Here is a 21,698-nt window from a genome sequence, read left to right as displayed (position 1 = left end):
GCCGGGATGCTGGAGGAGGGAGCAGTGCCAACAATCCCATCCTGCTGCAGGAATTGGGGACAAAACATCCCAGCCTTTCTCCAGCCTCCTTTTCCCTGGCAGACCTGCTAAATGAAATGTGTCAGGAGGGAACAGGAGTGGCTGTGATCACGTGAGTGCCAGGCTCGGCTTGGTTTTTCAGAGGCAGCTTTCGGCTGCCGAGGGGAGCCATGTAAGGTGTAGGAACGCAAGGGCTAGCAGAGGTAAGGACAGCCCCAAACATGCCATTTACTAAACCCTAATGAGTTTGGTGCTTAATTACTGGTTTGGGGAAGACTGGCAGGGTGGTACCCTGGCTTTTTGCATCCCAAAGCCAGATCCCACTGGTGCGGCAGCGACTCTCCAGCCAGTCCCACCGGTGCTGGCGTTGTTCTCTGCAGGGGAAAGTGCCGCAAGGTAATCAAACGCTGACCTCCAGCTATTAACCTTGACGTCTTAATCACCTCCACTGAGTGCCTTAATTGCTGAGCAGGGATGGGAGGACCTGGCTGCTTCCACCAAGGTTAATGGGGGCCTGGCAGCCCCCTCCCACGAGGCCAAGCTGCTGGGGCTCTTCAATTCACCCATTTCCCCCTCCCCACCCCCCCCAAAAAAGGGAAGTGATTCTCTTCCAAAATACTGTATGTGATCAGCTGCATCCAGGGAACTGTTTGGTCAAAGAAGTGGTGGAGCTCCATGTCAGGAGCTCCATGTGCTCAGCATCACTCTCTGCTGGCCCAGTGGGATGCTTTGGAAGGTGCCATGCTGGGCTGCCAGGCTGGGAAAGCCATGTCATTCCTGCTGGGAATCAGCAATTTGGGCCAAACTCTGTGCTTTTGAGCAAATACAGAATGAAATCTTGCTGGGGGGGGGAGTGGGGTGTTGCAGGGGGGGAGGGGGGGGTGAGGAGGGAGTGGAGAATGTGGAAGGAAATGCTCTTGTTGGAGGCAAGGGGGGTGAGAAGGAAGAGGAGAGGTGAGGAGTGTCAGCCAAACAAGCGTCCCACATGGCAATGGGGAGAAGAAAAGCCATAACAGCACAGAAAGACATGTAGCAGGAATAGAAATGGTCTTTTCAGATGGGAAAGCCTCCCCACAGCTCTGCCAGCTCCAGAGCAGGCAGCACTGCCCGCCCTCCTGCCTCTCCCCTCCTCATGGCGGGCAGATGTCTGACGGCTTCCCCTGGGGAGCTGAGATGATGGCTTTGGCTTCTTGCTTCCTCCTGGTGTGTTTAATTGCCTGGGTTTTATTTTATTATTATATATATATATTTTTTTTTTCCCTTCAGGACGGGGACACAATGCAGGAGACGTGGGCAAAGGAAGGCAGATGTACAGAGAAGAGAAGCCCAGGTGACAGATTGAGGGATGCCAGAACCACAGTAGCTGGCCTGATGGATTGACAGATTAGACAGTGAATATAAATAGCAAACATGGTTTATCTATCCCCTGCTTTATTTTCCTCCTGCTTATCTCTTTATCTCTCGTGGTGTTATTTTCTTCCTGCTTATCTCTTTATCTGTCCAACCATGGGATGAAGGGGGAGGGGGGTTGTGACACAAGCAGCATGGATGAGTTAAAGTTTTCCCAGCCAGGAAGGATCAGGAAGCAGGTTGGGATCTGCACGTCGATACACACACTCCCCTCCATTCCCCCCCGCCCCCATCCCATGTTCCCTGCCCACCCCTTCTGCCCACACTCCCTTGTTTAGGGGATGCTGCAGGGTCGGAATGTCGACTTCTTCCGCTCTCTAACTTGCCCTCAGCCAAGAAATCAGGGCATCTGCCGAGGTGGTGAGCACTGCTGGTGTGGATACCCAGCGTTTCCATCCCACAGCTGGGCAGTGCTGCTGCTTGATATTCCAGTCAGGCACTGAGCACGGCAGTGCTGGGGAAGGAGGGAGGGGAGACCAGCTCTGCTGAGCAGGGGCCAGAGATGCTGCTGTCTCCTTGGCGGTAGGGCTGCTGGAGATACCTGCCCTGGGGAGACCCACAGCCTCTCGATGCTCACCCTGGGTAGGGGTGTCTAGGATGAATTGCCCCTTATTTGGGGCCCTTCCTAAGGGGGTGATGAATAAGAAGGTCTTGAGGAAGTCAGTGAGGATACCAGGGGTATGGCATGACCTATGTGTATGGACCACGTGATGGTGCTAGGACGCAAAGATGACCGTCCTGCCTACCTGTACAATGTTAACTAGTCAGAGTTGGGGGGCTGTGGGTCAGGTATCCCCCGTCTGCTCCTCTGCCAGAGCTAAGGGTCATAGAGAGAACCTCCCCAGGGCCTTGCTTGATGTGGCCACAGGGCAGCAGGTGACCAAGCCGTAGCACTGCTCACCCGGGGGCACAATGGACCTTTACATGGGACCAGGGTGAGGTTGGACATGAGATGCAGCCAGTGCCGCACAGAGCACAGGCAAGAGCCGGTGTGAGGAGGCAGGATTCCTCCCTGCCTCCAGGCACAGCTGATGGTCTTAATGGGCCACCTCAGAGCTCTGTCCTTTCTAGTTAATGAAGACGTGGACAGGAGACAGATGGCCAGCCGTGTGGTGGCATCTCCCCTCCTCGGGAGGCTCGGCTAAAATCCAGAGAGCAGGATGGTTGCGGAGATGCCGGGGAATGCATGGCAGCACGTGAGCCTCCTCATCCTCCCATCCTGCTGCACAGGAAGGGAAAAGCCAGGGACAGAGATGACAGTAGCTGTTGTGGGCAGTTTTTTGGTTGGTGGGATTGTATTTTTTCCCCTCTCGGATGTTTTTGGTTGCTCTTTTGCTCAAAAAAGGCATTTTTAAAAAAAAAATATATTAAACAGATACATTTTACTAAGATGTCTCTTGGCTGGAGCCACCAACAAGAAATGATCCTCCCCAGATAATTAGGCTTAAAAACCCCCTCCCAGACAAAACAATAAATACATAAATAAAACTTTTTTCTTCTTTTTTTTTTCTTTTGTTTTAGCTTTTCTTTCCTCTCTCTCTTTTTTTTTTTTTTTTGTAAGGAATTGTGGCTCAGAGGTCTCCACGTGTCCGTGACGCCAGCATCTGTGGGGCAGGTACCATGTGCTTGCCCACGCAAGGGGTGACGATGCCTCGGTACCAGAGTGGGCACGAGATGCTTGCAGAGATGCCGTGGGGGAAATCTGCAGAGGTCTGCAGTGTGGTGTCCCCCCTACCACCGTGCCACATGCGAGGGCATGGCCGCAGGAAGGGTCACGGGGGATGTGAAGGTGATGGTAGAAACCTCTCTTAAAAAGACTACAAAAGTTGGGGCGCCGAGGAGACTGCTACTGGAGGAACTTCAGGTCGGGTTGAGAATCTGCTCCAGTGGGGCCAGCAGCTGCCTCTGGCTGAGCTGCATCCCTCCCTGGCCACCGGCACGTCCCCCAAGCCGCTGGTGCTGGAGCACAAGCAGTGCCATGGGATGACCGTGCTGCCATCGTCCCCATGATCGGAGCCAGCCTGTGCTGCACGAGCCATCCTTCCTCCGTAGTCCCGCTGGTCTCCTCCATCCACCTGAGCCCTGCATCTCTTTGGCCTGTCTCTAGATGTACCATGGAAGCACACAGTTGGCACTAAGGTAAGGCCTTGATTTAATTATTTAGGGTGGTTATTTCCCTGCCCCCCCTCCCACCCCTATCCCGGGGATTTCTTTCTCCTGGCCAGCTCGCTCCAAGATCTGAGCAGCCCCAGCTGTTAGCTGCACAGCTTGCCCATCTCCTGCTCTATCGCGTTGGGCAGCTTGGCGTTGAAGGCCCTCAAGGAGGACTGGATCCTCGCCACCTCATTGTTGGCCAACTTGAGCCTGTGGCGGAGCAAGCAAGTGAAGAGGTCGAGGCGGGTTTTGCCAGGGGGTGACAACCTGTTCACCCGGTCCCTGATCTCCAACAGCTGGAGCATGGCTGAGTCCTGGGAGCCCTGGGTGTAGGGGTAGTCCAGCTGAAGGATCAGGTCACGAATAGCGTCCGGTTCAAAGGGCAGGCTATAGCCAAAGACTTGCAAGCTGTTGATTTTCATGTAGCCCAGGTTCTTGGAGGGATCTGCCATCTCCAAGGGTTCATAGTAGATTGTCTCATTGGAGCTGTCATCCAGAGACTTGATGCGGCTCCGCAAGTAGACGTGGACTGTTTCAAAAAAGGTCTTCCACTTGTTGCCCAAGGTGAGCGTCCAGTTTTGGCACTGGGCAGAGGCATCTACGTTAGTCCTTTCCCAGTCTGGGAAGTTGCCCTCATTGACGGGCATGAACCAGCTCTCTGAGTGGCTTCCTCCAAAGGGGTTGACGTAGATGGCCATGACAGGCTCCAGCGTGCTGTTCTTGGTGAGGCAGATCTGCAGGGAGAGGGCCAACATCACGTGAACCAGCCCAGGCTTGTACTTGTTGCTCTTCAAAGTCAAGAGCATGCGCTTCCTCCAGGAAGGGTCGAACCAGCTCCCCAGGCGCATGTCGTTGCTGATGAAGATAGAGTGCACCTCAATGCGGCCGTCCCGCTTCTGCAGGAGGTACTTGAGCTCCAAGTCCTGCAGGTCAGTCTCCAAGCCCAGGTAGTGCTCCAGCGAGTCAGCCACCTCGGGGCGGCAGAAGCCCTGGATGAGCACGTAGCCATGGTTGCAGGTCCCACAGCGGGTGCTGTTGTCCTCAGCACAGCTGGCGCAGGCTGGCCCCTCGCCCAAGGCACACGGTATGGACCCCTGGCAGGAGGGCTGGTCTGAGGGACATGTGCAGCTGTGGCTTTCTTCCAGGAAGGTCCCAGGCACGGTGGTCTCACTGCAGTACAGGAGTGACTGCGCACGGCTCCACCAGTAAGGGAGGGACCTGGTGGGGAGGAGATGTGAGAGGAGATTATGTGGCACCTTTCGGGGCGGGACCAGCTCTCTCTAAGTTGGGGAAGAGCTGCCCACTTTGCATTGATTTTTCTGCACTGCTGGCCCATGAACCAAGCCCCATTTTCTACCTCCAGGCTCAAACCTGACCTCTCAGGACTACATTCCAGGGGAGCATGGCTGCCCCCCAGTCCCCACCCACCCGCCCTTCCCCCCACCCCCCCCCCTCCCCAGCCCCCCCCCCCCCTTGTCCCTGGGCATCCCTCTGGCAAGGAAGGAGCTCCTCCAGTGGCAGCTGCAGGGAGGTGGGCCACAGATCAGAGTCTCCCCGGGCTCTGAGTGGTGTCCCCAGCATGAGACGGGGATGCGGTGGCACCCTTACCTCTCCTTTGGCAGTCTGAAGCGAGGCTGCCGGTGGCAGCGTTTGCTGAGGTTGAAGAGCCGCCGGATGAGTCTGTGGGTTTTCCTGGAGAGCAGCTTCAGGCTGGTGCCCAGCTGCTGGTAGCGATGCTGGACGTCCAGGTCCATGGCCCAGAAGTGGGAGATGGCTGTCCTGTTCAGGAAATGGTCACCAGGGAGCCTCTTCACCAGGGCCTGGAACTCCTCTGCACAGGGAGAGGGATGGCATCAGCAGACCCAGGAGGGCGAGCGGCAAAGGTAAGGCTGGAGCCAACCTCCCTCTGAAGACCTTTGGGTCTTCAAGGGTAGATGACGCCCCACAATCCTGTGCTGGAGCCCCACCACCCAGCCTGGGCTGCTCCTAGAGATGAGGTTCCAGGGAAAGTGGGGGGGATGCTTGCTGGGGTCTCCCCAGCTTCACCTGACTCCTCGAACTGGCTGTGGTGGCTCTCCCAGGCACGCTGGAGCTGGGCCAGGCTGCTCTCCAGTGCCTGGACGTCAGCCTCGGGGCAGTTGCAGCGGGGAAAGGCGGGCTGACACTGGCAGCGGCAGTCGCTCCGGTGGCACACCAGCTGCCCGGACGAGCTGCAGGCGATGTAGCTGAGGGCGGCCGCCACGAATCGCTCCCGCAGGTAGGAGGGGAGCACCGTCTGCAGCCCTGCGGGTAGGAGGCAGCCCCAAGAGCATCAGGGCACGTGCGGGACCCCTCAAAAACATCACCCGGGCGAGGATGTTTAAGCCTTTCCCCTCCCTGTGCTCCCACCCTGGCGTGATTTTCATACCAATTTTCTGTGGAGCCGCTCGTCTGGGTTCTGCATCGATCTCGGCTCCTCTTGGCAGACGAGCAACAGCCTCATCCTGCCCAGCTTTGATTATTTTCACCCCTCCTTCTCCTCCTCCCCCCTCTAGCCCTTAAATTAAAAGCAGCATCTCAAGCCAGCATCCTCCCCTGCACCCCCCACCCCCGCCCAGGAGCATCCTGCAGCCGCAACGTTCTCCATCACCACGTCATCACCAGCCTGGCCCTACCTTGGAGCTGCACTTTGTTCTCGGGGCTCTGCACCAGGACCGAGCTCACCGAGTCCAAGTTGTCGTAGTTGCTGCAGCCGAGCGGCCCTGTCCGTGTTTCCGTCACCTAATTGGGGAGGGGACATGCACACAAGACCCACAGGCAATCAGGGACACGGGAGGGCACTGGGGGCACATGCCACCCTAATGAAAGTGCTGCAAATAACCCCTGGCCAGGCTTGCTGTGTGCCGCCTACCCCCTAGCAAGGCTACGCTCGCAGAGGAGAACTAATTGCCTGCTAATTAGCTTGCTGACAGGCGGCAGCCTTGCCTGCAGCCCTCTGAAAAATGTGCCTTCATTAGCCTGCCCAATTTCCCATAAATAACGTGGATGCCGCTAACTTTGGCTGCTCTCCCCCTCCGCCTCCCCTCCCTCGGGGGTGACACCACTTTAGGGTCTTGTTCTCAGCTTTGGGTGGCCTAGGACACCCCCCATCACCCCAGGCTGCCTTTCTTGCCTACCTTGATGGCGGCCGTGGCGATCTGAATGTGGTGGAGCCGGCGCAGCGTGCTCTCCCGGTCGATGAAGTAGGAGGCTGCCAGTTGGTGCAGGGTCTCCAGAGAGACCCCCGAGCTGTTCCCAGCCCCCACGGCGGGCTCAGCCCTCCGGCTCAGCTTGCGCTTGTCCACAAAAATGGTCAAGGACTCCTCTCCTGAGGGGGACATGCAACACTTTAGAGGGTTGCTGGGCTCCCCCCACCCTTCTCCTTCTTCTTCTTGGCCATGTTTCTCCTGGGGTGTTCATCTCCCCCTGCCCCCACTTCACAGGCTGCCTTGTGCAAGGGGGAGCAAGCAGGATGCAAGTATCCTCTGCCCCCCCAGCACTCACCTCCCAGTGTGGCAGTGAGCAAGAAGTGGGTCCCATATTTCTTGATGAGGCTGTCGGTGATCTGCTGGGGGCTGGGACGGCGGCCCAGCAGACGGATGTTGCGGATGAATTCTGGAGCCAGGGGAAGCGGCAGGCTGAAGAAATCTTTCCTCTCCAAGGCCAAATTGTTCACCTTCCAGCGAGCAAACTCTCTGTGGGAGGAGAGCAGTGGTGGGGAGAAGGTTTTGGGGCCGTTCTGGCTGTGCCATGTGCACGTTGTCCCTTCTGCCATCCCCAGGGTCTGCCTTAGGGACAGGAGCTCAGTAGGTGTAAAAACTCCACTTGGGATCATCCCCACCAACTCCATGGCCAGAGGTGAAGGACCTGCCAGCTTGAGATCCAGCATTATCCCTCCCTCCCAGAGCTGTTGATAGCAATAACGAGGTACAAGCAGTAGAGATGCCTGACATTGATTAATCAGCCAATCAGCGGGCATTAATCACAGCCCAGGGCAGGGCCGGAGCCTTTTCCAGTCTGCTGGACTGACTGGACCTCATCCATCCTCAGTCCCCATGCCTGATGCCATGTCCCTATGGACCCAGGTAAACATCAGGTATCTGAGAGTTTTGTGGGTTTTGGTATAGTGTTTTTGTAGGAAGCTGGAGGCTTTGGGATGTGGTGGGGTTGGTGGTGGGTCCCCTTGTAGTCCCAGAGGTTTTGAAGGTGTCCTGCTAGCCCGCTCCTGGGAGCTGCCTGGCCCTGGGAGAAGAGCCACCACCCTGCCTTGAAGGACCAATTGCCCCAAACCAACTGGCACCCGACCACAGCCCCATGAGAGCATGTTGCTCTCACCAGGTGCTGGCTTTCAGCCAGCTCAGCCAGGGCTGGTGGGGAGAGGAAGGAGAGGAGGATTGGGCACAAAAGAGCTGAGGGGCTCAGTGGGTGTTGGGTTACACCCCTAGTCATGATTTTTGGGCCCAGAAAGTGGGATGGTTGGGCCAGGAATGGGGATGGGGAGATACTGTCTCTCCCTTTGCACATGTGCTCCCTGGGTGCTGTGGCTGGGGAGGCCAGGACCCCTGCACCAGTTTGTACCCCTCCATCCCATCCCAGAGGCAAAGCAAGACCTGAAGGCAGCTAGTGGGTTCTCCACCTCCCAGAGGAACCATGAGCCAGCCACTGTCCCTCTAGTTGCTCCTTCCTATCCCATCACCGTCACCAGCAGCATGCCTGGAAGACCAGGGTCCCCTGGCATGGCAGTGGCAGAGCATAGGAAAGTGGCAAGGGGGAAGAGGAGCAATCTGGGGGTGCTGGTCTGCATAACAAGGCTGCCATCCCGGCACCCATGTCAGCTACCCCGGGAAGGCAGCAGCCAGGCTTTGCTCCCCGTCTGGAAAACCCCAGTGAGGAGAGGAAGGGAAAAGGGCTCATTAGCAGGAGGTGACAGTTCCAATTAGCACTGCCTGGTGGTGGAGTGGGTTTCCTGCGCTGGCTGGCCTGGGGAGGCCCTCTGCTGGGGTCACTGGGCAGCACTGATGCCAAACTTGGTTCTCTACTGGGACAAACCCCGCCCCCCTGCCTCGAGCATCATCCCCCATGCAGGTAGCATCCCGCCACTGCTGCTTGTGGGGTGATAGCGCTGGGGACACACCGACAGGATCTTCCCGGCTTGGAGCAAAGGCTGCTCCATGCTGTGAGCATGTCAGAAGGCTGCTGTAATGCTCACAGCACCTCCCATACACCCACCCACCCTCTCTCCCAAAACAGGTGGCCTCTTCCCACACGCCAGTGTTCCGCTTCCGCAGGTCTGTCTCCATTCCACCGTGCCCCCTGCAGCTCCCCGCACCATGACTCCCTCCTGGGGTGTGCCTGCCAAAGGGCTGGTTCCTGGCACTGCCTCTCACCTGTAGATCCTGTACCTGGTGGTGAAACCCTGCCGGTAGCGCTCCATGAAGTCCACGTACTCCTGGGCTCGGTAGAAGGGTCCCCGGTCGGTGAGGAGCCAGTCGAGGGGTGCCCGGCCAGACGAAGAGGAGGAGGAAGAAGAGGAGGAGGAGGAAGAGGTCGCAACAGCAGCATGCTGCTGGGGCACTGTGCCGCCTGCCCCGCCGGCTACTCCCCAACGGCAGCACGTGCTCAGAGCCAGGAGGGCCAGAGGCCATGGGAGCATCGGCAGCGGTCCGTCAGCGCGCGGGAGGTCCTGCCGTCCCATCCTGCTGCCACCCAGCTGGCTTCTTCATTCTCTCACCCTGCGGCGATCCTCTGGGATAACCCTGCCCTGCAACGGCACCGCGCGAGGCGAGGAGCCCGTCAGGCCAGGACACGGGGCCGGTTCAGCGTGGATACCAACCAGGTGCAAGCACAAGGTATGGCAAAGTGGCCTTTGCTGAGGGGAAGCTGACAAAGGCAGAGCCATGTGCCAGGCATGGAGCAGTCCTACCACTCTGAGAGTTTACGGGGTTCCTCTTGCCGGCTGGGAGGAAATCGTGGCTAGCACTGGCTGGAGAAACTTCTGGATTTTTCTTTGTGGGTGTTTTTTCCCTGCTGAGCATCAGCCTGGCAAAGCTGAGCTTCGCTGCTATGCCGTGCCTGTGGCTGGGGACAGTGGGGTGCCTCTGTGCCCTGTGCTTTGCAGATGCCCATCCCAAGCATGTGCTGTTCATTTTGGGGAGAGGCTAAAAGTAATAAAGTACAGGTAGCTGTGGTGGGGGAAGAGAAAAAGAGCTTCTCCAAGTGCAGGCTGAGCTGCAGGCGGTTAATGTCAGGCTTCCCTTTGCATCCCGTTGGCAGTTGGGATGGATGGATGGATGTTTGTCCACCCCATTGGCTGGGCTGATCACAACTTAAACGCAGTCTATATTTATGTCAAGTCCAGACCGTTCCTCCCAGTGTGGGAACACAAGGAGCTCTGGAGAGAGCAGCAGCCCCTGGGGGCCAGAACCTGGATTGGTGAAAGGAGGAGGGATATGGGGAGCCACAGAGCAGAGGCAAGGCATCCTGCCAGGCAGCAAGAGCTGTTTGCCTAAAAATGGGGACCCCCATCAACATAGTGCTTCCAGGGGAGGTGACTTTATTCTCCTGGGGTGCAGAAAAGGTGGTCAGCAGAGCCCTGGAGCCCAAACACTTGCCCCTGCAAGCCCACCCCAGCCCCACGTCTCTGCCGAATGAATTATCACACTTTAACACATATCATTATTTTTTAAAATTTTTTTTATCTTCCTCTCTTCTATTTTTAAAGCCTTAAGGGTGTGCTTTGATTACACTTTCGCAGCTTCTCACTCAGCCCTCGAGGCCAAGGCCCTGTTAATTTTAAACAAAAGCTGAGATTTTCACATCACCAGATTGGGGGTGCCAGGGCAGCAGGGCGGGCAGGAGCAGCATGCAAGGTTTTTGTGTGTCTTCCCCCACTCCCCCCACCATCTTTTCATGTGTCACCCTGGTTTCTCCCAGCTTTGCAGGCAACAGCATCACACCCCAGTCTTTGCCTCCTGTTCCTGGCACATGGAGTCTCCTGGACCCATGATGTGCCCAAATCCTGGCACAAACAAGCCCCATGGCTGAGGTGAACAGGGGTTTGGGGACCAGCAAAGGTCAGACTGGTTTAATCCCTCCACACCTCAAGGGCTGCAGGGTGCATCCCCAAAACGTGACAGGACCCAACACCAGCTGCTTGGGGAGCCACTCATGTGCTGCCACATGTGGGTGAAGGCTGAGCCAGCCACGGCACTTCGGCTGCTCTGAAATCCTCCCAACCTGCTTCCCTACCTGCAGCCAAAGCTGGGCTGGGAGGAAGCAGGCGGCTAGGATGCTGTGGCCATCCGAAGTAGGCATCCATGGATGCAGTGGAAATGGAGGTGGCCTGTGGATGGAAGGAGGACTTGAGGCTCAGGATTAAACCCCCCTGGGCCCCCTCCCACCACTGCCCTGCAGCCTGTCAGCCCTGCTGCTGTGCTCTGTGGGGTGATCCAGGGAGCTGGGACAAGCTGCTGTGCCCAGGAAGTCACAGTGGGAGCCAGAAAATCCTATAGATGGTTTGGATGCTGCCCACAAGCTGAGCCCTCCACGACAGGGAGGAAAGCAGCGCTCCCGAGGCACATGCGCTCCTCTGAGCAGCATCTTCCTCTGCTTGTAGCGTTAAATGCAGCTGTGCCAGCAAAACACCTTGCATACGGTGCTATGGAGCCTGCCCATTGCACCACCAATGGGCTCGGCGCTGCCACGGAAGCATCCTTCCTTCCATCTGAGAGCATGGGGGTGGATTTTTTTTTTGGAGTGGGGGGACATACACCAAGCTGAGCATTGTCTCTTCCAGCACCCAGGGTTCTAGCATCTTCCTACCAGTACTGATGAGCCCCTTGCCACCACTGCCACCACATGGGACACCCCCATGTGCCTTCCCTGAGAGAGGGTCCCCCTTCCCCTCCAAACCCCTCTTCTACCTCCCCTCCCAGCGCTGCAGCTCAAACAAACCACTCCTGGGTGACCATCGTGGGGATGAAGATTAGGGAGGGAGGTACCTCAGGACCCCTCTTCTCCTGGGCTGCAGTCCTCATGGCCACCTCATACTTCACACAGAGCAATAAAACCAGCCTAAATTGTGTATTTCCATTAGGGTTGGCTGGTGCAAACCCAGTAACGGTTCCCTCTGGGTCTATGGAGCCCCTTAAAGGAGCAAAGTTTCTAACCTTGCTAAACAAGCTCTTATTTATGCCAGCCTCTTATTTACGCCGTGAGCACTGACACCTCCGAGCCTCTTGCTTGGGGAATGGGCGCTGACGCACACGAGCATCCTTGCCAACAGCAACCCGGAGCCCCAAGCCAGGCGAGGGACAGGAGAACCTGCGCAGGGGCCGTGCTGAGCTGCACGCCAGGCCTGTCCCAGAGGAGCCACTCTCCAGCACTGGCATTAGCTGGGAACATTTATTTGCTCGTGTTGATTGAGGGTTATATTAAATAAGTAGAAATCACCATAGGTCCATAAAGTCCTTAGTCCACCAAGATGGGGGGGCGGGAAGTGAGAGGGGGCTGCTGCTGCTCTGTTGGGGGACAATGTGTATTGGGGCACAGTGCTGCCCACTCACACCAGCATCCTTCTGGGATGCTGGGCAGAGCAAAGCTCTCTGGAACCGAGTAACCCCTGTGACCTTACTACTAGAGCTGGAAATAACTTTCTAATCACTTTTCCTTGAGCCAAAAGAATGAAGATTTGATGAGAAGCATCTGACTACTCTTTTTTTCTTCTTTGATTTCAGGTTTTGCATCACCAAAGTTGGAAAACTTCCAGTTTAATTTTTTTTCCCTCCCCCTTCTATAAAAACTTTAAAGTGAAGGAAGAAGAATGCCAATGCAATATCCTTGGCAAACTTCCTTGGGACCAGAACCTCCTTCCTGGCCAAGGATCTGATCTGGTTGCCACCCTCTGTATCCCCGCTGCCTCCAGCAGAACCTCCCAGGATCCCTCCTGTGATGGCCAATGCATGCCCCAGATCGTCACCCATCACAAGGTGTGTTTTAAAAACAGCCTGTTGTGTTTTCCCCTTCCTTGAGATGGCAATGGGATTGCTTCTGTGGGGGAGAGTCTTCATCCGAAATGGCTCCAGGGAGACTGAGGAGGGATGGTGCAAGGTGTGGACAGGGATGCTCGAGTGCCTGGTGAGCTGCACAAGCTTTTTGTTGCTGCCCTTGGAGCTGACAGCAATAGCAGTACCATCCTGCAGAGCGATGCTGAGGTCCTGCGTGCATCCACACCAAAGGCAAAGCATCTCCAGAGCCACATGCTCTACCACTAATCAGGCTGAGTTTGATAATTAAGATGTTAGCTAATTGTTGGGGACATTAGCATTGATTTCTTGCCCTTTCCTGCAGCAGGAGCGGGTCTAGTGTTACACAAACTGGGAATGGCACACTGGGGGAAGTGGCTGCTGTGGTATTTGCTGGGCACTGTGGGAAGCGTGGGAATCCGGGTGGGCTCCAGCACTGTGCAAGCCAAAGCACAGAGTGAACGCAGCACCTGATGCCTGCGCTCAGCCATGGGGGGTGGTCCCTGGGGCACGGTGGGGGCAAAGGCCCATCCGTGCAGGAGTGGGGAGCAACAGGGGGATGGGTGGGGAGCACCCTGCGGATGCCTTTTAGTGCGAATGAACATCAAACTTAGCGACTGAGTCACCTTCTCATTAAACACAGGAAAGCTTTATCAAATTAAGGCCACTTAAAAGAGTCTGGGCAAGAGGCTAAGTGCAGTTTAGTTTCTGGAGTGGATTGACTCAGCCAAGCTGCGCCAGCGCGGATTCACACAGGCGCCCTAGGCACCTCTTGCTCTGCCGCTTGCATCCCCCCAGGTCAGACAATCCCCAAGGCCTCCATCCCGCTGGATGCTCAGTCCCTTGCTCCGGAGTCACCAATCTCCCTTGGGAGCCCAGCCCTGCCTCTCCCTGCCTGCTCTGCTTCCTTCCCCAGCTCTGTTGTGGCTTGTGAGGATCTGCAGCCACTGGGCTCGCATCCGCACGCTCCCAAGGAAGCGCCAGGCCCTCATTGATCTGCTGGGGTAATTAAGCGACCGAGCCAAGCACTGCCGGAGTGACAGCAGCGTGGTAATCACTGGCAAAGTGGCCACGGTGGGGTGTTGTCAGCCACCTGGCACCCAGCCCGCCCAGACATGGATCCAGGCAGCAGGCATGGGGACAGCCACCTTGAAGCCTGCCATCCATACCCCAGTGTCAGACATCGACGGCAGTGCCAGTGAACCCATCCTCCTTAGGGTCCCATGAACTGCCTTCCACTGCCCACTCAGTGACCCTAAGTCACTCCCTTGCCCCCCCGCCCCATCCCCAGGTTGAAAAACCTGCAAGTCTTGGTGCCTCAGGTTCCTTTTATTAGCTTTTCCTCACGTCCCGAAGAGCAAGACACTTGAAGATGAGAGTAAAGGAAAATAGCAGAAAATCCCAGGACTCGGGGAGCTAAGGATTTGCATAAGACATCAAATAAGATGAAGCCCAGGCTGCCATCAGGGGAGATGGCAGCTCCATGCCGCGCATCGCACCAGTGCCTTCTGTTCTGCCCTCTGGCTTTGCTCACCCAAGACTTTCACACCCGCAGGCGGAAAGCCTCTTAAAAGAGCAACGTGCAAAATACAACTTCCCCCTCCCCAGCACAGGGATGGCAGTAGCAGCTCCAGCTTCCCCCCTGCAACTCCCAGCCTTGTGCATAGCTCCCAGCCCAAAGCATCCCTGCAGCTGGGTCTCTGGGGCCAGGGAAGATCATCCCTGCACAAGAGCCAGGGGGGAGCATGCTGCAGCCCCCTCCCCAGAGGAATGCTGCTCCTTTCCACCACCCCCACAGACCCCGCTGTCAAAGCAAGCGGACTACCAGCCTTTCCGGGGCTGGAGGCAGCACAAGGTGAGGTCTGTTCCCTCCCCTCCCTTCACACAGGTGACAAGTGTCATGGGTGGGCAGTGATGCACAGCAGTAGTGACACAGGGTAAACGAGGCTGGTGCCAGGCAAAGAACCAGGAGGTGATCTGGGGTGCCAGAGAAGGGTTTCCTCCCCGTCGCCAGCATCCCGCTGCTCCCCAGGGGCCACCGAAGCCCAACCAAAGCCAACACTTGGAAAGAGTGTGTGTGTTGCGGGGGGGTGGGGGGGGCGGTGAGTGTTCCTTGCAGCATCTGCGGGGCTGGTATGGAGCCTCCTGGCTGCTGACAGAGAGGGGACACTGACATCTGCCGGCAGGTCCCACCAGAGCACGGCGGGGACAGCCCCGGGACCCGCCAGCCCCGCTCCAGGGCAGAACCAGCGCGCACGCCGCTGCTCCCCCGCGGTGCTGCCCTGCAGCAGGGCTGGCGGGTCTCCTAAGGAGGGGCAGGACGGGGCGGACATTTCTGTGCTGAGAGGGTGAGGGTGGGGGCTGGTACTCCACAGCCCGGTGCCTTCTAGGGCCAGAGTTTTGTTTCCTACTGAAAAAAAAATAATTCCCTGCTTCGGGAAGGGAATTGAGCCCTGCAGCCAGGGATAACCCCACCTCTCCACCCCCCTCCCCAACAGGCTGCTGTCACCGGCAGCAAACATCTTCCCGCAGGTCACCCCCTCCTCACCCCGGCCCGATGCTCCGGCGGGAGACCCCGGTGGCGGCGGGGCCCGGCGTTGCAGCTCGGGGGACCGGAGATGTCTCCTGTTGATTTCTGTTTGCCCAACAGCAGCACCAAACACGTCTCGGTGGACATCTCCCCCGGTCCCGGGGTACTTCCCCTGCAGCAGGTCACCCCGCATAAGCAGCGTACCTCGCCGGTACCTTGTTTACCACAGCCTCCTACCCAGCAACCGCTTCCACCGGGCCGGTCGCAGCACCCCCAGACCTCCTGGGCCCCGTACTCGAGTACCGGGATGGCTCCAGCCCAGGAAGGGCTCGTTGCCTACCCTCTACCCTCGCCGGCACCGGGGACGCTGCGAAACGAGCCCGGAACAAGAGAAGCAACTTGGCCAAGGTCACCAAGCGAGCCCGGCGGCGGCCGAGCCGCGTCCCCGCCGCCGCGCACAGCGGTACCCGGGATCTCCGCCGCTCCGCTCCGTCCTCCCCGCACTGCTCCTTCGCCATCCCGCTCGCCGGCGGGCCCCCCGCGTTTCACATACCCCTCTATCCCCGCCCGCGCAGACTTACCCCGGGCTCCGGCTCAGCACCGGCGGGGCACCGGCCGCCTCTCCGCTCCGTCCCGTCCCGCTTCGCTTCAGCGGCCGCTGCCCTGCTCCGCCGCCACCTCCCGGCCGCTCTGCACCGCCCCATCGCCGGGCGGGCAGGCGGCCCCCGGCAGCCCCGCCACCATCCCGCGCCTACCGCCGCGATCAGGCTCCCGGTGCCACTCTCGGCCCCGCACCGGATCCCGCCGCGCTCCGCGGGCGCCGCCGCCCGATAATATATGCAGGGGCGGCAGCCAATAAAAGGCGCCGCCGGCTTCCCCACGCCTTCCCATTGGTGGTGCCGCGCTCAGAGAGGGGTGGGGCGGAGCAGAGCAGAGCGGCGGGGGACACGCGTGGTCTGGAGCGGGGGTCGAGGCCCGGGGGCTCCCCTGGCCTCCCCCCTCTCTCCCAGCACAGCCGCGGGGGGCTCCGAGCTCCGCCGGCCCTTCCCCTCCTTCCTTCCCGGCCCCCCAAAAAGGGCCTCGGAGCGGGGCTCTTCCCGCGGCGCTGGGGAGGGGCTGCTGCCTCAATGCCCGGGTGGCATCGTCTGGGCTTCGAAGGAATCCCGGTCGTGCCAAATCCACGCCGCCAGCACCGGGAAAAGGATTAATGGGGTTCAGGATGTCATCACCTGTGGAGCATCAACAGCGATTGGCAGGAGGCCACTGTCAGTGATGCCCTGCCCCTTTTTGACTCCCTGTCATGTGGGCTATCACCTGTTCCCCAGCAGTGGCTGAGAGAACCTTCTCGGTGACCCCCTCCTGAGCACAGGCCAGCACAATGCTTCGGTTTTGTTGCCTTTCTTTCCTCCAGGTAAACCCCTCTTAACGACTTGGTTTCCTCTGGTGAAAGAAGAGCAGCAAAAAGGCCTGGTGGATGCCCCAAAAAGGGATTTCCCCATGCCCCATCCTATAAGCCATCCCTGCACCTTTCCCCTGATATTTCCAGGTTTTTTTTTCTTTCCTTTCACCACTACCACCTCCCCCCCACCCCCCACTCCCTCCCCTGGCAGCTGCAGCTGAAGGTGCTGCTGAAGGCCCCTTCCTGCCCAGCTGACTTCTGTAAACCCCCTTACTCTCCTACATTCAGTGCTCAGCTCTCATCATTAACAAGGCTGGTGTTGAAAATAGGTCGTTTCTGGTGAGCATGGCTTTCTCCCATCCCCAAAACGCAGTAGTTTGTAAATTAGAAACAGGTCTGTGGCTCTCCTGCTCGGTTCTCCTGGCATGTTCAGTGTCACAGCTGGCACTGATGGAGGACAAATTTGGGGAAATTGACACAGCTGCTACAAGGTGAGAGGGGAATCCCGGGGTGAGGTGGAGGGGAGGAGATAGCTGTGGGATTATTGTTTGTATCTGCTCTGTGTGGCTTGCTTTGGAGGTGGGATAGATGCTGCAGTGCTTCTGCACCCCCCTGCTCCACAGGTATCAGCTGGCAAGGAGCTGCCAAGGGGGAAAACCAAACTGCCATGGCTGTGTGCTCCTGCTGCTGTTGGATGCTGGGGTTCCTTCATCCTGTGCTGGGAAAGGAGAGCGTTCACTGTCAGGACATTTTGGCAAGGCAAGCTGTCAGTGCTGCTTCGAGCTCACTGAAAGTGAAAATTCAAAGCACCCAGCACAAAAAGTACCAGTGGGTTTGGGGTTGGCCTTTGTGCTCCCATTATCTTTATTTTTTTTTCCTTTTATTTTTCCAAAACACATGGGTTTTTTATTGGCTTTGGAGGTGTGTGATTTCTCCTGGGACTTTGGAGGTTTGGGTTTTTGGAGGTCTGGGTCTTCTCCTGGGGCTTTGGAAGTCTGTGGCTTCTCCTGAGGTTTTGGAGTCTTGGGATTTTTGGAGTTCTGTGATTTCTCCTGGGGGTTTGGCAGTTTATGACTTCTGCCAGGATTTGGGAGGTCTGGGATTGTGAGGGTCCGTGACTTAGAATCCTAGAATCTTCTGAGTTGGAAGGCACCCCTAAGGATCATTGAGTCCAGCTTCTGGCTCCGCACAGGCCCAGCCAAGTCAGAGCATAGGACTGAGGGCATCATCCAGATGGTTCTTGCCCTCAGCCCACCTCAGTGCTGCGACCACATCCTTGGGAGGCCCCTTCCAGTGCCCAACCCTCCTCTCGTTGAAGAACATCTTCATAGTTTCTAGCCTCAACCTCCCCTGGTGCAACTTCTGATGGGATTTTGGAAGTCTGGGACTTTTGGAGGTCCATAATTTCCCCTGGGGCGGCGACCGGAGACGGTGGGGGTATCTCTGTAAATTCTCGGTGCAGAAGGAAGCAAAGGCAGGTGGGCCGGGACAGCCAGTACTGGCGCCTCTTCCCTCCAACCTCCGTTTTTCCAGGGATGCGGGGAAAAATAGCGGAAGCGGGGGCTGGGGGTAGTCGCTGGATGGGGAAGCCGAGCTGAGCCGAGCCCAGCCGAGCCGCACGGGGAGGCGCCGGGCCCCGCGTCCCCGCCCCTCGCCGCCGCCCGCCCGCCCGGCCGGCGCTGGGAGCGCGGCGCGGGGCTCCAAGATGGCTTTGGCCGGGCTCTGCGCCCTGCTCGCCGGTTGCTGCCTGGCGACGGGCAGCGGCCCCGCGGAAGCTGCGGCGGAGGCGGCGGCCAAGGAGCTGGAGTGCAAGCTGAAGAGCATCACGGTGTCGGCGCTGCCCTTCCTGCGGGAGAACGACCTCAGCATCATGCATGGCCCCTCGGCCGCCGAGCCCAAGCTGCTCTTCTCCGTACGCAACGATTTCCCCGGCGAGATGGTGGTGGTGGATGACCTGGAGAACACGGAGCTGCCTTACTTCGTGCTGGGTGAGCCTCCGAGTGGACCTGCGGGCAGCGCCGGTACGCGGCGGGTCCCCCGTCCCCTCCGCAGCCGTCAGCGGGCCCCGAGCATCCCCGGCTGCGGGGCTCCTCCCTGCGGCACCGGCGTGCGGGTACCCGGCAGCATCTCTGTCCGCCTCCCCCCTCCCCCCCCGCCCGGTGCCGCTTCACCCCGCCGCAGCGGCTCCGCTTCGGCGCCGCTTCATCTCGGTACCGGCTGCGGCGCCGGACTGGGTGCGGTGGGGATGCTGCAGGCCTGAGGTGCTCGGTGAATCCCCCGGGGCCGTCTCCAGCTTCCTGCACGGTCACCGGCAGCTTATGCTGGCAGGAGAGCTGCAGTCTGCTTGCAGCATGGCTGGCTGTAGGCGAGGGTTTCAGCTTTGTATGCCTCGAAGCAGAGCCGCCTTTCCTGCAACCTGGTGGAAAAATCCTACAGTATCCAGCTTTTCCCACCCCGCTGGCATGCGCCGGCTCCCGGTACTCCCGCTTTGGCCTGCTCCTGCGCTCAAGGTGGCTCCCACTCTAGCCAGGCCTCTGAGCTTCGCCCACTTGGTGAGGCTCACTGGCCCAAAGCCGATGGGTTGCTTTGGTGCTCTTCCACACACCCCCCAAAAAAAAATCAACAATTTGCTCCATCCTTTACGCCTGGACCAGTGAGGCCTCTGCCTTGCGTGCAGGGACCCGCTTCCCTCTGCAGCACCCGGAACAAGTCCCTAAAAATTTTACATTTTCAGTGGCGTTGGTGCAGAATGCAGATTTCCTACCGGTGCCCCCCCCGCCTCCACATAACCCCCCCATCCCGGGCAAATGCCACTGTCGCTTTCCCCAGCAGCCCTGTGGCTGCTGTGCACACCTCTTGCAAGCCTTTCCCATCCCTCACTGCTCTGGCAGCACCTTGGGTGCCCTGTGAAGCTTTTAAAATGCCACCCTTGCCCTGACACTGGCTCAAAAATGAGGTAGCAGAGTGTGGCTTTGAGTGTCATCACCCTTTCATGCTGTCCTTTGTGTGGGCACACCATAGCAGTGGCCCCAGCCTGGCTTTTCACCCCAGTGCTTTATTACCCCTTTGGCCCCCAGACCCTTCTGCCTGCAAAAAACCCTCCAGTCCTGGGTGCTGCAAGGGCTTGGGGTGACTCTTGCCTTGCCATGGGCATCCCTCTTCTCCCATGAGCAAGGCAGAGGTGGGCAGGGGGCTGTTGATGACATGGAGGGCGGAGAAACCTGGGGATAATTTGCTCAAGGCTGGGGGCTGTGCAGGGAAGGGGGCAGTGGGCTGTACAGCCCACCGGTCCCCTGGTCCAAGCCCTGTGCTGCAGGATGTTGTGGCTAGAGGCTGGAGAGTGTTGCTGTGGCAACGGGGCAGTGGCATGGCGGATGCAGGGGATGCTCAGGCATGGCTGCCAGCCCCCACTGCCTTGACGCCCCAAAGGTGATGCGGATACTTGTCCCCTGGCACTCTTGGATGTGCTGCCAGGGAGTTTGACCCCAGTGGACCCCGGAGTCTGGGAAGCTGCCAGCAAGGAGTATCTGGGTTGGGGGAATACGTCTTTGATTGTGAGGGGTCCCTGGCTGGTACTGCAGGGATTTCTCCTGGGATTTTTCAAATCCCTGAGGGATGCCGTACACTGGGCAGGGAAGGGCACACCCACCCAGACACCCCCCAGTGCACTCAGGGCTTGCACTGATGACAATGGGCAGGGGGTTGCTTTCACCTCCTTCTGCTTACGGCTGCAGCACACGCACAAAGGTGTCTGGCTGCATGGCTGCACACACTGATGTCCCGATGCTGGCCGGTCTCTGCTGGGGGTTGCTGCCTGGTACACGGGTCCCCTGAGAGCCTGTGGGTGCGCAGGGTGACATCAGCCCCAGGCGTGCAGGGCTGTGGGGATACGGAGATGGCTCCATGACAAGTTCTTCCCATGCTGGGGTGCCGGGGCTGGGCTGGCAGAAGTGGGCACCATTAGGCCCCCTGTTTGCAGGGTTTGGGCTTGGGAGTTCCTGGGAAATGCCGTGTTACGTCTGTCTGTCTGTGTCCTGCAAGAGAAGGGCTTGCTTGGAAGCTGGTGTGTCCATTTTGCCATATCTGGGTATTACTGTTGTGCTGCTTTGCAGTCTGTGGGTGATGCTTCGTTATTATTATTATTATTGCTACTATTATTATTAGCCTGGGCATAGCTTCTGTGTAGCAGAAGACCCAGTCTTAGTAACTCTAAGGCTGCATCCTCTGAGAACCCCTGGCTCATGCCACCCACGGGGCAGAGAGCATTGTCACTGGTGCCACGTGCTTGGTGGAGACATGAAACCGGTGTCAGGAGCTGTTTGTGTTTCCACCAGGCTTGTGTGTGGTGTAAGGTGGCTTCATGCTGTGCTGGTTGCACCATCCCCGGCAAACCCCTTGAGTCGCGCCCACCTTGGTGAGTTTGAACATGTGTCAGAGCAGTGGATGATCTCCAAGCTTGGCTGGCATTCTGGGGACTGGTGTGCGTAGTTTCTCCTGCCTTGGTGCATCTCCCCGCCATGCCGGCCAAACCGGCAATCCTGTTGATGAGCACATGGGTGAAGGTTTCTTTGGCAGCTGGAGATGTCGTGGGATCTTTTAGAGTCACATATGGTGCTGTGCCAAAAAGACAGTGCTGGGGAAGGTGTTGAACTGGGCACCCTAAAAGTGTCTGTCGCTCCTGACCCCTGACAATGCTTTGGTATCATAAGCAGTGTAATGGTGAGCACAGAGATAGCATGCAAACCCTCATTGCTGGTGGGTGATGTGGTCAAGATGTTGATGGACACCCCTCCAAGCCAAGCTCTGCTGGGGCTCACCCATGGTGGTGGGGGTGATGAGGACTGGGGGTCTGTCTGCCTGACCTTGGGGGTGGTGGAGAAGTCACTCGTGGTGATGGGCATTCATTCCCATCACACGCCTGGTTCTCCTCTCTGCAGGTAGTGGGGGGGGGCTGTGGCTCGGGTGGGGGGATGCACTTGCTTTGGCTTGCCCTGATCTGCTGCATGGTAGCTTCAGCTTTATATTTATTTGTACCCAAAATGGTGAGGTGCTGCTTGCTGAAGCTTTTTGGGATGTCACCGCCCCCCCTCTTCCCCCCCTACCCCAGCCATCCTGGTGCACATCT

General features: G+C 58.3%; 2 protein-coding genes and 1 long non-coding RNA gene across 3 annotated transcripts in view; 2 read left to right on the top strand and 1 right to left on the bottom strand.

Annotated features, from left to right (window-relative positions):
* Nucleotides 1-3,676: 3,676 nt before the first annotated feature.
* Nucleotides 3,677-9,316, bottom strand: BRINP2 (BMP/retinoic acid inducible neural specific 2; the record flags this gene model as incomplete). The annotated part of the gene is made up of 7 exons (XM_084265846.1): nucleotides 3,677-4,821; nucleotides 5,212-5,434; nucleotides 5,650-5,886; nucleotides 6,258-6,363; nucleotides 6,759-6,949; nucleotides 7,126-7,316; nucleotides 9,009-9,316. 7 exons carry the CDS (start codon nucleotides 9,314-9,316, stop codon nucleotides 3,705-3,707), a joined length of 2,373 nt encoding a protein of 790 aa, XP_084121972.1. The 3' UTR covers nucleotides 3,677-3,704.
* Nucleotides 4,443-9,064, top strand: LOC311193120. The gene is made up of 3 exons (XR_014617373.1): nucleotides 4,443-4,532; nucleotides 8,872-8,909; nucleotides 9,015-9,064. It is a non-coding gene; the product is annotated as an uncharacterized lncRNA (long non-coding RNA).
* Nucleotides 9,317-18,278: 8,962 nt separating the features above from the next.
* ASTN1 (astrotactin 1) overlaps nucleotides 18,279-21,698 on the top strand; it is a gene marked incomplete at both ends in the record, with an annotated part of 60,592 nt that continues 57,172 nt past the window's right edge. The window contains one exon of the mRNA XM_084266127.1: nucleotides 18,279-18,561. Coding sequence (XP_084122253.1) covers nucleotides 18,279-18,561 — 283 coding nt within the window. The remainder of the gene's footprint in view (nucleotides 18,562-21,698) is intronic.

The sequence above is a fragment of the Gallinula chloropus genome (genome assembly GCF_964237585.1).
Source record: "Gallinula chloropus genome assembly, chromosome: 6".
NCBI classification, from domain to species: domain Eukaryota; kingdom Metazoa; phylum Chordata; class Aves; order Gruiformes; family Rallidae; genus Gallinula; species Gallinula chloropus.
The sequence above is the reverse complement of the archived record's forward strand: the minus strand, read 5'-3'. Positions and strand labels throughout refer to the sequence as shown.